This window comes from Candida margitis (genome assembly GCF_024628925.1).
Source record: "Candida margitis strain CBS 14175 chromosome Unknown scaffold36, whole genome shotgun sequence".
Taxonomy (NCBI): domain Eukaryota; kingdom Fungi; phylum Ascomycota; class Pichiomycetes; order Serinales; family Debaryomycetaceae; genus Lodderomyces; species Lodderomyces margitis.
Window position 1 is genome coordinate 105,745 of NW_026261866.1, and position 14,591 is coordinate 120,335.

Genomic DNA, 14,591 nt, shown 5'->3' on the forward strand with positions numbered 1-14,591 from the left:
ATTTGCTCTGAATTAGGAGCAATCGGAGATAGCGTTTGAAACAGACAATAATATAGCAGTATTAGGCGATGGTAGCGTTTATTTTATATCCTGTAATTATTTCAGGTTTAACGATCCTATTCAACCGGAATAATACAGAGTTCATAGCCCAACCCAAATGATAAACGGCCGAGGAGTTCAAAAAAAAGAAAGATCCAAATCCGCAATTGGTTGACCCGTAAATGTTTCGGCCCTCCACCGGTACGATAGAGAGAGTTAACAGGGTTTCATCGATCCGATAATTTTGCGGACGGAGTTATCTGCCGGAGAAACCCCGGGGAAAAAATACAATTAATTTTCTAAGCCTGGCTGATTTGTCAATCAAACGATATTTGTACGCCAATGACAACGGCAAAGACGAACTATTTTGATAGACAAGGCTTCGGTAAAAAGCTAGTTTAGCAATAAAATTGTAGTTTTGTGGGATTTTTTAAGAGAGAAAGAGGAGTATTGTAATTGATTTCGATTATTGTTCATGCATGTCATTTATTTAGAGGGGAGTCAAGTGGTCGAAATAACTTTTGCTTAGTCACGTAATGCAGTCGTATCGTGATGGTTGCTGTACCATTTTAAGAACCGTTATTGCCGGAAAGAAAGGGCAGAGATTCAGAAGAATATTATCGTAATCTATTAGATGCTTTGCTCTTATCCAAGTGAAAGGGGTGCATGTGTTGTTTTCTCGTGATGTGTTGAATAAGTGTTTTATTGCTAGTAATATTTGATTGTTGGCCAGTGGAACAGGTGGTGGTTTTGAATGTGATGATGATGGAAGATAAGTGATGATCAAGTCAGCGTTCGCTGTGTCTGGTGACATCATAAGTTGTTCTATTGGTGGTAATGTATCGTTGGATGAAATTTTGTGTGTCTTTTTTTGGGGGTTGAGGGGATTTAAAAGAAGAAAAAAACAAGAAAAAGACAATAGGAAGAAGAGCCTAACAATTGAAAAACTAAAACATGGCTGGCAGTAAGTTTGTCATCCATACAGTATAATACATTTAGACACAATGGAAGTTCAACTGTGGTGTTAATTGATAAAATGGAACGGGAAGGAAAGATTGTGTTGTTTCTATTTTTAACTTCTATATATTTACTATTTTTACCATTTGCTGTTGATAAATGAGATTTAGTAGAAGATTAGGCTTTTAAAAGGGGGGATATCATACATATACTATAGTTTTAATTTTGCAAGAGAAAAAAAAATAAAACGAAGGGTTGTGATGATGATGAGATCAAAACGGTTGTGATGTCATAGTAGAAATAGAATAGAATTTCTCAATTCAAGTGCAACATGAAAGATTATTTTACCAATTTGCACTTGGCAGATGGAAACCACATTGGAACATTCAAACAAAGGGAATAAATGTATGCCTATGAGTTTCAGAGGGAGTACATTCTTGACCAATGACCTTCTATTCTCTCTCCTTTTTTTTATTCGTTCTCATTTGTTGTTTAATAAACTTCCCCCTTTCGGCGTATTAATGACTTGCATATTGAAAAATTGTTTGTTTGTTTATTTATTTCTTTTTTGTACATAATGCACTACTTAGTAAAACCTTAACATTTTCTTGTCTTTGTGGCTAATTGCGTCAGTTCAACAGGAGAACAGAAAAAAAAACAGCCAGCACAGATCACGCATTTATTATCAAACTACACCTCAAAAAAAAAAATCAGCCAGCACGGATCAATTGAGTAGCAAAGAAGCAAGGTAAATACACAACCAGCCAGCACGGATCACAATGAGATTGCGATCTTAGATGGATCTATTGGAGGCACAGTCAGGAGGTAGGCTATGCTTTTGTTTATGAATCAGAGAGAACACAACACAAGGATCGTATTGCGTACCTGTCTTTATTTTGTTGTTTTTGCTTCTAAAAATTTGTGTGCTTTCACTATCTTTCCCTAGCTGGTTGAATTTTGATTCTTTACAGCCAAATCATAAACAAACAAACAAGCACAACCATAGTTTAACCCTTGACATACACAAAGGAAGCAAGTAAAACAAACTATTACTGTATACTGTATACTAAAATGTTAGAGAGGCAATGCTTTTTGCTTTATTGTTTTTAAGTTTTCTAAATTTTTTTTTCAGTTTTTGTCCACGCAGACACACCAGATACAGGCTACACATACCATCTCTTACAACCACAAGGGGTGAAATCAATTGACAATGTAGGTGTATGATAACTGAAGACATTATCTTGTGAGAAATGCCAACTTCGTAGCAGAAGCAGTACTGGTAAGTTATCTGTTTGTTTACTTTATGCTTGTTGTAAAAATTTAGCATAACGTGCATTATATGCACCTTGTGGTAAAAATATAAAATAAAATATTTTTATATTTTTCTATTGTTTATTTGATTTTGTTTCATTTGGCAAAAGAGATTAGTAGTGAGGTTATAATTTTCTGATTTTGATTTGATGATGATGCAATTTAACATTTACCATACTATACAATAACTATATAGTATACACTCCATTAGGAGCAACTACTAATCCAAAATTAATATAAATAGGCATCGAATTCCTCTTTTTCTTCACTCAACCCCTTTCTTTTACTTTTCTTCATCAATCAATCAGATCTTCTGTCAAAAACCTTACATCAGCATACATTTTACTTGGCAGACACATACTAAATAATATTCATACACATACACACACACAAAATGAAGTATACTACAATCGCTGCATCTGCTACATTCTTGACTACAGTTTTGTCTGCTACTGTTCCATCGGCGCCATGGACTAGTTTGACCCCAACAGCATCAATTCCATCAGATGCCACTACCGATTACACATCTAGTTTTGGTATTCAAATAGAAACTGTTGAGGCTGCTTCTGCTTTATCAACCGATTCAGCAGATAATCTCAGTAGCAAATTGGAAACCGCTTCTGCTACCCTTAAAAGAAGAGATGTTGTAAGTGCATTGTCAGATGGTCAACCAAATGTTAGATCTGGCTCATACTCAATCTTACCAACCTCAAAATCATCAGTTGCTCCAGTTGCTCAAATTACTGATGGTCAAATCCAACACCAAACCAGTGCTACCGCTACTCCAGTTGCTCAAATCACTGATGGTCAAATTCAACATCAAACTACTGCCTCAGTTGTAAATCAAATTACTGATGGTCAAATCCAACATCAAACTTCAACTGCTTCAACTGCTTCAGTTGTAAATCAAATCACTGATGGTCAAATCCAACACCAAACTACTGCCTCGGTTGTAAATCAAATTACTGATGGTCAAATCCAACATCAAACTTCAGCTGCTTCAACTGCTTCAGTTGTAAATCAAATCACTGATGGTCAAATCCAACACCAAACTTCAACTACGGCAACTGCTTCAGCTGCTGCACAAATTTCTGATGGTCAAATCCAACACCAAAACTCAACTGTTGCTGCTGAATCAAAAGCTGCTGCTACCACTGCATCCGATGGTCAAGCACAAGAATCTGGTGTTTCTACTGACTCCAGCTCCGACTCATCCATCTTACAAGCTTGCTCATCATCAAACAACCTCGTTATGACATTGGAAGACAGTGTCTTGACCGACTCAAAAGGAAGAATTGGTGCTATTGTTGCTAACAGACAATTCCAATTTGACGGTCCACCACCACAATCCGGTTCAATCTACGCTGCCGGATGGTCGATCTCCAACGATGGTTACTTGACTTTGGGTGACTCAAAGGTGTTTTACCAATGTTTGAGTGGTGATTTCTACAACTTGTATGATGAAAATGTTGCCGCCCAATGTAACGCTGTCAAATTGAAGATCGTTGACTTTGTCGATTGTTAAAAGAGTCAACATGGGGTTTGGAAAGATGGCGAGAGGGTCATAAGCTATTTAGGTTTTTCTTTCGGGGGGATTTTTTTTAAAAAAAAACAACTGGTTTTCAATTTTTACGTCATTATTTTTTTCGGTAATAATTTGCATATATAGCTATTTAAGAGTTAAAATAAAAAAAGTCTTAGATTTTATAAGAGAGATCAATCTTGCGTAACAGTAGAATGTAGTTTCAAGAAGAATCAGTTAGGTCGTCGTGATGGTTTGGTGAGATTTATTCAAAATGGCAAATGACATCTCCCAATTAGGCAATCAGTTAACTTTGCTGCGGCTGGTTAATACTAAGCTCGAAAGGAGAGAAAAAGAGAGAGAAAGAAAAAAAAAAAAAATTTTTTTTCTTCTGCCGGGTCTGCGGGTTTGTGATACTTCGCTAAATGCAGGATGTGCCTAGATTTCGATTTTCCGAATTTTTGATCTATTTTTAACATCTTTGTGTTCTGTTTTGTTTTCCCAGTAAGCTCAGCCAAGAAGAACAAAAATAACTTACACACAGGGGTGCAATGACTATGAGGCAGTGTGCTTGCAAGCACAAAATTTGCCGAAGTTACTCTCTTTTGGGGGAAATAATATGAAGGCATTGTAGCCTTTGTGAGTCCTTTTTTATTGTTTCTATAGTTAAGGTACACACTTTCCCTTTTTGAAATAAATTGGAAAAGAAAAACAAAAACAAGTAACACAGACAAGGAGAAAACAATAACGAAACCTTAGACACAGCCAGGTGAACTAACTACCATACACACAGCCTTGCTCTGTTCCGTTGGGCCAGCCACTTCTTCTGCCTAAAAAGAAATTATTAATCAGGCAAACAAGTCAAAAAAAGGGTAGGGAAATAATAGTGCAAATGAAACTCAAAGTGGTTGTTATGTGTCGTTTCTACATTCCTTCCAATGTACAGTTTAAAAAAAAAATACTCAATATCTAAAATAATAAACGTTATACAAAAAATAAATGCCATTTTTAATCAAATCTCAAAACTTAATACCTTTTGCTTTTCTCTTTTCAATGTCAAATCATCTCTTCTCTCTACCCCCATACTCACAGTTCCGGTCAAAGGAGATGAAGAATCTTACCTACGTAAGAATCCTCTTTTTGTCGCTCCTCCGTTATCGGGCGACGTCATCGTATATGCAACGCTAGTGTATGCTGTCGTTTTTTCCGGGTTGTAGACCACTGATGAGTCAAGATCAAGGCCATTGACTATATCCGGATTAAACTCATCACAATCAAATATATCACCGCCATACCGCAACGTTACTGAGTTGAACTTTGCAAATGGATCATTAGGATCGTGTGCTACTCCCAGCGCCGTTTCATTATTGCCATCTGAGGCTGCTGCATCGCCACCGCTACCACCACCACCCACACTATCGTCCTTGATTAGCCCACCGCCTTCACCTGCACCATTGCCGTTGCCACTTTTTGCATCCTTATGATCACGATGCTTTTTCGACTTGGTCAACACAGGGATCATGGGGGGTTTTTGATGTCGCAATAATGCCCATTGCGTGTTTTTGAAAAATGCATGATTCTTAATCTCCGACGCACCCGTTCTTGAGCCCAACCGTTTATCTTCTTCTTTGATCAACAACTTCTTTATCAAAGTTTTGCAATTTGATGAAACTGGCTGCTGCGATGCAACATCAAACTTGACATCACGTTTGAGCACATTGGCAAATGTCTTTTTGCGATCATGGCCCTTGAATGGGGTAGTTCCATACAACATCTCATATATAAAGATTCCCAACGTCCACCAATCAACGGCACTGGTGTGACCCTTACCACGTATAACTTCAGGTGCAATATACTCCTCAGTACCAACAAACGAATTGGTTCTAAACCCATCAATGCATGCCTTTGTGTCCAATGTTGGGCCATGGTGGGGTGAATACGTACTTGGTGATGATAAAGATAGCCCATTCTTGTTAAAGGCAATCTCCGGGTTCTTGGCGCGTTCACTGCGTTTAGATAAATCAAAATCACTCAACATAATGTGTCCTGATTGATGCAACAAGATATTCTCCGGCTTCAAATCGCGGTAAATGAATCCCATTAAATGGAGATACTCAAGTGCGGCTGTCACTTCAGCGGCATAAAACTTGGCGTCATTTTCAGAAATGGTTTTCGATTCTCTTGTTTGCAACGCCCGGAAAAACTCTCCCCCCATACAATATTCCATGCATAGATAAAGAAAGCTTCTTGATTGGAACGAATGGTACAACGTGACAATAAATGGATGGTTTGAAGTGGCCAAAATTTCTTGCTCCACCAATGCCCGTTTGATCTTGTTTCGTTCAATCATTTCCTTTTTGCTGAGAATCTTCATTGCGTAGAGCCTATTCGATTGTAGTTCACGCACAAGGTAAACTTTCCCCACGTCTCCTTTTCCCAAAAGTCTAATTTTCTCAAAACTATTAGGTCCCACTTGCACATCAACTACGCGAGTAGCTGCATGCGAGTACGTCCGGTCCTGGGTTAAAGTACGAGGGCGACCGGTGATTGTCACCTCCCCAATATGTTTACTTATATCAAACGGCTCTTCTTCTTTTCTGATAATTGGTGACGGTGGCGACGACACATCACCTGATTTATCATTCATCAATTTGTGCACTAGCGGCGCCGACGCAACACGTCTAAGGGCCCTTTGGAATGGCGATGGAGGTGGCGTGAGTGCTGGTTCTTCGTCAACTTGTTTCATTGCAAGAGATTCTTTTCTTGGTGGCTCAAGGTATGTTGAATGGTCGGCACCTTTTTGAGCATTGGTGATATCATCATCTGACTCATCATCACCGGAAAACGATTGACTGTAATGTATCTTGGGTGGTGGCTGCAACACCTCGTGTTCATTCAATGAGTAAATGGAGTCATTATGCCTTAATGAAACTGAAAGGTCAGACTTATTTGTTGTTGTTAGCAAGTTTGGTTGCTGTGGGGTAGATACGGTTAAATGCGGAGGAAGCCCCTGATGTTGAAAGTACGGATTTGATTGCACCACGGGACTTGCCGATTCAGCCAAATCATGCGATTCTGGTACATCAACAGTGACAATTTCTGGTACTTTGGGTGTTGCGTTATTCGAATGGTTGATACTAGTTGATTTCTTGTGTTTGTTTTCTTTACTGCTTTGTCGAAAAGGAGACGATAGCGACCGCTGCCTCCGTCCTTGTGCTTTCTCCTCTGATGACGACACTGAATTGGAGGGGAAACGAAATATGTTTTTCAATTTATTCATTCCATTGTTGTTGCTTCCTTGATCTGAAGGTGCCCCTGATGCAGTTGATTTTGAAGAGCTGTTTTCCGAGGAGTTTACCGGCACGTTACCAATAGATGTGCCGGGTGAATCGTGGTCCTTGTTGAAAAAGAATCGACTTATTGATATCGATCTAGTTCGATTACGTGACATTGGGCGCAATTCAGGACTATTTTTGTTTGAGTCCTTATCCAGCTCCAATGTTAAAGATGAGTTGGTACGTGCGGGGCTACTGTTGTTATCCTTTGATATGGTAGGATCTGACTTGTCATTGTCATTGTTGTTGTTGGCGGCGGCGGTGGTGGTAGTTGTGGTGGTAGTGTTTTGAAAAGGGTTTAAAACAACCATAATCCTAAACTGCAACCCTTAAAAAGATCTAGTTGGATGAAAAGTGAGTGTGTTTGTTGAAGTATATAGCACAACCTATAGTCTAGTTGTCCTTTTACAACTTTTATGGGCTGCAAATTGCAAGTTGAATGTCAATGCTCCTTTCTAATTTCAGTCCGAAAATTTACTTTTATTCAGGGCGAATGTTGTTGTAATGTAAAATGCAACTCCAAATAAAAAACAAAGAAAAAAAAGAAATAGAGCAAAACATACAAAAAAGAAAAGAGTGAAAAGAGAGTAGAGAGAGTAGAGAGGAAAACAGAAAGCAAAGGAAATCAATGTTTGTGGCAAGTCAAGATAGCTAAATAGTGTCAGTTGTATATTACGCAGACTACAGTTCTTATTTGCAGTTGAACAATAAAAGCTCAGTAAAACCTGTATTCATTTGAATTGTTTCTTCTATTCTATTTTTGATTGCTAGTCAATGTGGTGTTACATTGTACATATATCATATATAGTTATATATAGTTAGTTAGTAGTTAGTTTCTAATAATGTAAACAAAAACTTTGTGGTATGTTTGTCAAAAGCCTTGGGTCGTGTAATTTGCTCATTAAATTAAAGTTATAAGATAAATAGAGTGGGAATGTACGATTGATGATGGAATGTATATATATAGAATGGTTTTACTTCTTCTAAAGTCATTGATAATTTTACAGTACCAAATGGACTAAATGCAGTATTTCCTAAAACTAATCTACGTATTTATACTCCATGTCATTCAAGCGGCAATGAGCTTTCTCCTCTACCGGGCCACACCCCCATAGTTCAACTCTGTTTACAGAAACATACTCAAAAATGAATCAAAACTGAGTTCCAGGCTAGTATCCAGTCCATCCCAATGTGAGTCAAACTACTCCATTGCAGCACAATAGTGCTGGTACACTGTAGCCCATCGACCCACGGTATACCTTTCTGTCGCTCATGTCACACTTAACAACCAACTTTAGTTGGCAAGATGCGGCGGTAAAAGAAAGTTTGGTATTGAGTTCTTAATGTAGTAGATATGGTGACAATTTTTGCAAACCATTTTCCCTTCAATCAACTGGGTCTCAACCAATAAACTATGTAGATCCCTTAATACGACTTGATCATCTTCCATTATAGGATCTAACCCTTCAGGTTTGGTCTGTGGTAATGCGTCATTTCCCAAATCTCTAGCCACCGATATTACTGCATTCCAATCAAGTTTATCCAACATATGCACTATGAATTCAGGTTTAAACTCTTGCTCTTCTTGAACCAATTGGCATTCTTCATATTTTAGGGGGAATGAGTCTGATGATGATTGGCAGCTTTTAACTGCACATTGTACAAAGTTTGTGGTTAAGAATTTCATGGTGTTTATACTATTTATCTGACCCCTTTCCAAGTGATGTAGTTATATATATTGAATTTGATGTTTAGTTTGCAAGTCAGTTTACACACACACATACACAGAGAGATGTGAAAGAGATGTGAAAGAGATGTGAAATTTTTTTTTGTATTGTATTGTATTTTGTTGTGTTTGTGTTACACGACCTAAAGCAGTTCTTTCTTTCTCGTTTTCTCAATTCTCTTGAATTTTGGTGGCAATCACTGTCAACAAGAACTTTCTTCGCCACTGAAGTTATACACCCAAATCCACAGCCAACTCTCCTCCTCCATTTCCAATGTCACTACAAAAGCTTACTGCTGAAATATACAGTGTCTATGATAAACTGGACTATCAAAAATGTCAACAACTTTTAGCACCCATCAAAATTGAATTGATCAAACACAACTTGTTGGTGCCATTAAGCTCAAACACCCAAACCGAGGACCAAATCAACGACCTCAAAATAGCCCAAAGGATATTAGAAATAGGGGCATTATCATCATTGCTCACAAACAACTACTCTGGCTTTGAAAGCTACTTTGCTCAATTGAAGCCATTTTATACCAATGGCAATATTCACAATTTAAACAAGCCGCACATCAATACTGACAGCACCAAAATTATATCTTTGTTCTTGTTGTATCTTTTAAGTCAGGGATCTATTTCAAAATTCAATGTTGAATTGGAAATGATTTACAATTCAAAGCAGTACGATGTGGAACACGACAAATACTTGAGTTTTCCAATCGATTTAGAAAGAAATTTGATGGAAGGAAATTACATAAAAATTTGGAACTTGTTAAAAGAGGAAAAAACTTTACCTTGTAAAGAGTTTACCCACTTTGCTGAAACTTTAATCAATGCATTGAGGTTTGAAATTGCAAAAAGTTTGGAAAAGACGTATGATTCAATTCCAATTTCCAATTGTAAAAGTTTGTTATACTTGCCGCAAGAATTGAGTGATGCAACGTTTGAACAAACATTAAAAGACTCATTGGACTTGACAAATTGGAAATTCGACAAGGGGGTCATTTATTTCACCAAGGTTGAAAATGAAGAGACTGTGGATAACGAATCAATTATTAAGAATGTATTGGGTTATGCTGAACAAATTGAATCAATTATATAGATGAAAAAAAGAAAAAAAAAATACCAAATAATACACACTGAACTAATGACTTTCTAAGGATGTATAAAACCCTTTATAAGCAATATCTAAATCATTTAAAAATGAATCCGAATCCTCTTGTGAAAGTTCCTTTTCCAAATTGTTAATCTTGATGAGCCAGTTTATCAATTTCGACTTGCCATTAAACTCAATACTTTCATTAAACTCATTCAAATTGACTACCAAATCACTCAATAACGGATGCAATTGATCTCTAGTCTTGTAATTTAGCTTGACAGCATCCATACACGTGATAAAATTGCCCGTAATCTCAGCAATTAGTCGAGCATTGGCCCTACTATTGCCACTTGTTCCTGTTGTGTCGGTAACGTGGTCTATCGTTGAAGGTACACCACTTTGCAATCTATTTACCGCTTGTGGGCAGTTTAAATTGAATTTGGCTGTGAACTGGGGTAGGAAATTGGACAAGTCGGGAGTTAATTCTGGTAATAATTCCCTTAATACTGACAATTTTGACTTGTCAAAGCCCTTGATTATAATTTGGTATTGGTATATTAGTCTATATGTAGTCGAGGTATATTTTTCTTTATCAGTGATGTAATCTTTGACAAACGAGTTCTCCAACATTTCCACTGAAAGGAGGATCGAGCTTATTTCGGCTAGTGAATTGTATATTGCTTTGTTTGATTGTGACTTGAGCAATGACGATCGGGTTATCTCTTGGTTAAATTTGGCTGATTTTGAGGAAATTGTGAATGAAGTTGATGCCGTTGGGGCATACTCTGGTGGATGAGACATTGCTTGTGTTCAAGTATAACTTTCCATTTATCTTTTAGAGAGTAGTGATCTTTGGGTTGGCAAAGATCAAATTTATTTTTTTTCCCGCATACGTTTTTCTCACCTTTTTACACCATAACATGAATATTACAACTTACGATCTACAAATCCTTGTCTCGCTAGTATACTTTGCTTTAACGTCGGGTGTTTTGCTTGTTAAATGTGTTCGACCTTTGAGAAAATTGCTAAACTATGGTAAGACGGCATCCACTGGTGATGACGGTAACAGTCCGCCTTCAGAAGTAATTGAGATTATAGCCAAATACGCTGTAGTGCGTAAACTGTGGTTTACCCATTTTTACATTTGCTTGTTTACCTTGTCTACTGCCACTTACTTCAAGGCTTGTCATGAAACTATCGTAGGTCAATCTGATGAAGCCACCTACAAAAATTTATTGATTATTAATAAATTACTCATCTTGCAAGGGGCAAGAAGAACCTTTGAGAGTTTTGCTGTTACCAAGTTTTCACCTACTTCCTACATGAACATGACTCACTACCTTGTTGGTATATCTCACTATGTGTTGATTGCGTTGGCAACTTACTTGGGCTTATCGGGTAACTGTTCAGGAAGTGCCGCTTTGACCATAGTCGACTACATTCTCATTGCTATTTTTGGAGTTGCCTCATTACAACAATTTAGAGCTCATTACCACCTAGCACATTTGGTAAAGTACTCGCTTCCTAAATTCGGGTTAGTGGCATCCCCACATTACCTGTATGAAGTCCTCATCTACACCGTAATTATGATATTCAGTACTAAAAACGGCATCACTTTAACATCCATCATGTTTATATCAGGATGGGTATTTGTTGTTACCAACTTGTCGGTATCTGCTATTCAAACATATCAATACTACCAAGCAAAGTATAAAGAGGAATTCAATTTGAAATGGGCAATATTTCCAGGCGTTGTGTAGAAAAGTATGTGTATTATAGGTAAGTTGTTAGTATTCGTGTGAAACTTAAAAAAGTGTAAAACGCGTTCTGATTGTTTAAAACATTATCTCTAAGCTGCTTGTGTCACTTTCTCGTCAGCGGAACAACACTACTATACCACGACTACATCAAAACTAATTTTAATAAAGCCAACTAAATGCGTTTTCAAGGCTCATCATCTGGTGTCCAAAAGCAGGAATACCCACTTACGATTTTCCTAGAACCTACAGCGTCGACAATCGTGTTTGGATGTGCAGGAATCCCACGCAGTATACCACGGATTGAGACAATCATACATATTAGAACAACCAATGGTTCATCATTTTTGATAAGATCAATTTCGATTGTGTTGATCACACGTCAGAAAGTGATTGTGCCGGCCAAACTTGGTAGTACAGAAGCATTTAAAGAATTCAAGATATTTGAGGATCCATTGGCATTTAAGCCAGTAAATGGCTTTTCACAGCACGTATTGGGAATAGACTTGCCTATCATGATACCTGTTCCCAAAGACATAATGCCCACGGGGTACCTGCCCACGCTTGGAGTTTCTACAACGCACTATCTTGCTGTCAAGGTGGTTACTGGGGAGAACAGCGGCGTCGAATCATCATTCATTGATACTTTTCCCATTGTTATCAAAACGTATGATACATTACCGCTATACCGACAATTCAACGAGCCTGTGGTGGAATTACAGAAGTCGCCCGATAATCAAGTGTTGGCGGAAGTAACCGTGCCAGTAACCTCTATTGGTCCCGGTGACCACTTAGACCTACATTGCAAATTAATGACCAACTCAGCGAATAACAAAGTAAAGAAGCATTTGGCAGCAAAGCAAGTCACTTTCCAAGTAAAGGAGTATCTAGAGTGCTACGATGGCGGACTACCTCCCAAAAAGGAAAACAAGCTATATACAAAAACCTTGCAATTAAACAAGGAACTAAATACTCAGGGGGAAATCGAAAGCTTCAGCACAAAATTTCCCAAACTTAATGACAATTTGGAAATGTATCATGATCCAACACCTTACATCATTGAAAACGAAGTTACCGAGGACAATGGTACGACAATTATTGAATCGGCAAATATCGCAACCCACAAGGCTATTGATAGCTTGTCTGAAGGAGTACCTATCACTCATCTTCAGAGTTTTACAGCACCGGGTAAGTTTTACTCGATAAAATTTGAGATTATTTTAAAAATAAAACTATCAAAAGCTAAAGATTTTGATATTCATCTACCAATAACTGTTTGTCCCTTTGATAGAAAGTCGAGCCAGAATTTACTAAAGTGGATCATGCACGAATGCGAGGTTGCTAAAGCTCGGTTTGGTCGCGAGTTTATTGACCATTTCTTCTCCGCAGTGAGCTATGATGCTATTTGTAACCTAATGAATCGATACAAGTCACCACCAGTCGTTTATAAATATTGCAAGGAAGATTGGATCAAGTTGGGGTTTGCCGGTGATCAATTTGGAAGTAATGATATGAAAAACTTGGTGCTGTATATTGACTAGGGAGTAAAGTAAGTGCTTGGGGCCATCTACTCCAGCCTGGCCAGTACCGGCAACTTTTTTAAGAAAACAAACACGCTTATATGTGAAATAATAGACCATGGCATTCGATTAAGCTTATTTTAATAACCATCTAAATCTACATTGATCAACAATTCTTCAAAACAAATCTTCACAATCAAAATAAACACTAATATAGATAAAATCGAAATAAACATAAACAAATACGATCCATCAATAGAAATCTTAATTTAACTTTGATAGTCACACAAAATAGAACTCGTGAATCCTGATCGCACATACAGAAAGTAAAGTCAGGTCTATAGGGCTTCTTTACCCAGAAAACTTAGAATAAGAAATAAACAAAAGCAACGAAAACACCCATCAGTGAGGTAAATTTGGTTCTTGAACCAGCACCTTCATAAGTATTAATAACGGCAGCCGATGGAACTGAGCCGCTCGTAGGATTTGTCAACGTAGTCACACTGTCTGTATAACTTGAACTTTGTTGTTCCAACCCAGGTTGGCTCGAAGCAACTTCTTGGGTGTTTGTGGGTTCAACAGCTGCAGATGACTCTGCCACCTCGAAAACATTAGACAGTGAATCGGCATTTGGGGTAGCTTCTGTTCCTTGCGATTGTATTTCATTTGAAGTTGTGAGTGGAGTAGTTACCAACGAAGACTCGACAGAAACCTGCGGAGCTGATGATTCTGTTTCAATAGTTAAAACGCCGGTCACACTCGTTAATTCGCTACCCGTACTTTCTGAACCAGTTAGCTCCTCAATAGGGTGAGTGCTTTGACTGTACACACCAATAGGGTGGGCTTCCGAACCAGGATAAGACGGATAAGATGAACCAGATGGCACTAGCGTCTCTGACAGAATCAACGACTCTGAAATATCAGAGGTTGTACGAATTATCCCAGTGGCACCGATAGACACTGAACTGCAGGAAGTTGCCAAACTAGAATTAGTCCACCTCGTGAAAGACAGAGGTGATAACACCGGAACATAAGTACTAACAGTAGTCAATGAACCACCAGACTGCGATACAATACCAGAGTCGGTTTCAACAGATCCGTCTGACTTGGTGGTAGTCCAGGTGGTGGTGTATTCAGTTTGCACTGGCTGTGGGAAAGTCGTGATGGTTGTCAACGATGTACCAGACTGCGATACAATACCAGAGTCGGTCTCAATTGATCCGTCTGACTTGGTGGTAGTCCAGGTGGTGGTGTATTCAGTTTGCACTGGCTGTGGGAAAGTCGTGATGGTGGTCAACGATGTACCAGACTGCGATACA

At 38.2% G+C, this 14,591-nt stretch overlaps 8 protein-coding genes across 8 annotated transcripts; 4 read left to right on the forward strand and 4 right to left on the reverse strand. All coding sequences in view use genetic code 12, as the record gives it.

Moving 5' to 3' along the window:
• Positions 1–2,701: 2,701 nt before the first annotated feature.
• Positions 2,702–3,832, forward strand: PIR1 (beta-1,3-glucan linked protein; the record flags this gene model as incomplete). The annotated part of the gene is made up of 1 exon (XM_051816284.1): positions 2,702–3,832. One exon carries the CDS (start codon positions 2,702–2,704, stop codon positions 3,830–3,832), a length of 1,131 nt encoding a protein of 376 aa, XP_051670389.1.
• Positions 3,833–4,946: 1,114 nt separating this feature from the next.
• On the reverse strand, positions 4,947–7,475 carry CANMA_004049 (serine/threonine protein kinase; the record flags this gene model as incomplete). The annotated part of the gene is made up of 1 exon (XM_051816285.1): positions 4,947–7,475. One exon carries the CDS (start codon positions 7,473–7,475, stop codon positions 4,947–4,949), a length of 2,529 nt encoding a protein of 842 aa, XP_051670390.1.
• Positions 7,476–8,458: 983 nt separating this feature from the next.
• Positions 8,459–8,851, reverse strand: CANMA_004050 (RNA methylation protein; the record flags this gene model as incomplete). Its single annotated transcript, XM_051816286.1, has 1 exon — positions 8,459–8,851. One exon carries the CDS (start codon positions 8,849–8,851, stop codon positions 8,459–8,461), a length of 393 nt encoding a protein of 130 aa, XP_051670391.1.
• Positions 8,852–9,164: 313 nt separating this feature from the next.
• On the forward strand, positions 9,165–9,998 carry CANMA_004051 (proteasome regulatory particle lid subunit; the record flags this gene model as incomplete). The annotated part of the gene is made up of 1 exon (XM_051816287.1): positions 9,165–9,998. One exon carries the CDS (start codon positions 9,165–9,167, stop codon positions 9,996–9,998), a length of 834 nt encoding a protein of 277 aa, XP_051670392.1.
• A 42-nt stretch (positions 9,999–10,040) lies between these two features.
• On the reverse strand, positions 10,041–10,796 carry VPS28 (ESCRT-I subunit protein; the record flags this gene model as incomplete). The annotated part of the gene is made up of 1 exon (XM_051816288.1): positions 10,041–10,796. One exon carries the CDS (start codon positions 10,794–10,796, stop codon positions 10,041–10,043), a length of 756 nt encoding a protein of 251 aa, XP_051670393.1.
• Positions 10,797–10,915: 119 nt separating this feature from the next.
• On the forward strand, positions 10,916–11,755 carry DFG10 (putative polyprenol reductase; the record flags this gene model as incomplete). Its single annotated transcript, XM_051816289.1, has 1 exon — positions 10,916–11,755. The coding sequence occupies one exon, from the start codon at positions 10,916–10,918 to the stop codon at positions 11,753–11,755; it is 840 nt and encodes a 279-aa protein (XP_051670394.1).
• Positions 11,756–11,931: 176 nt separating this feature from the next.
• CANMA_004054 (uncharacterized protein) lies at positions 11,932–13,293 on the forward strand (the record flags this gene model as incomplete). The annotated part of the gene is made up of 1 exon (XM_051816291.1): positions 11,932–13,293. One exon carries the CDS (start codon positions 11,932–11,934, stop codon positions 13,291–13,293), a length of 1,362 nt encoding a protein of 453 aa, XP_051670395.1.
• A 343-nt stretch (positions 13,294–13,636) lies between these two features.
• CANMA_004055 (uncharacterized protein) lies at positions 13,637–14,591 on the reverse strand (the record flags this gene model as incomplete). Its single annotated transcript, XM_051816292.1, has 1 exon — positions 13,637–14,591. A coding segment is annotated over one exon (955 nt), but the record flags the coding sequence as incomplete, so codon positions are not given.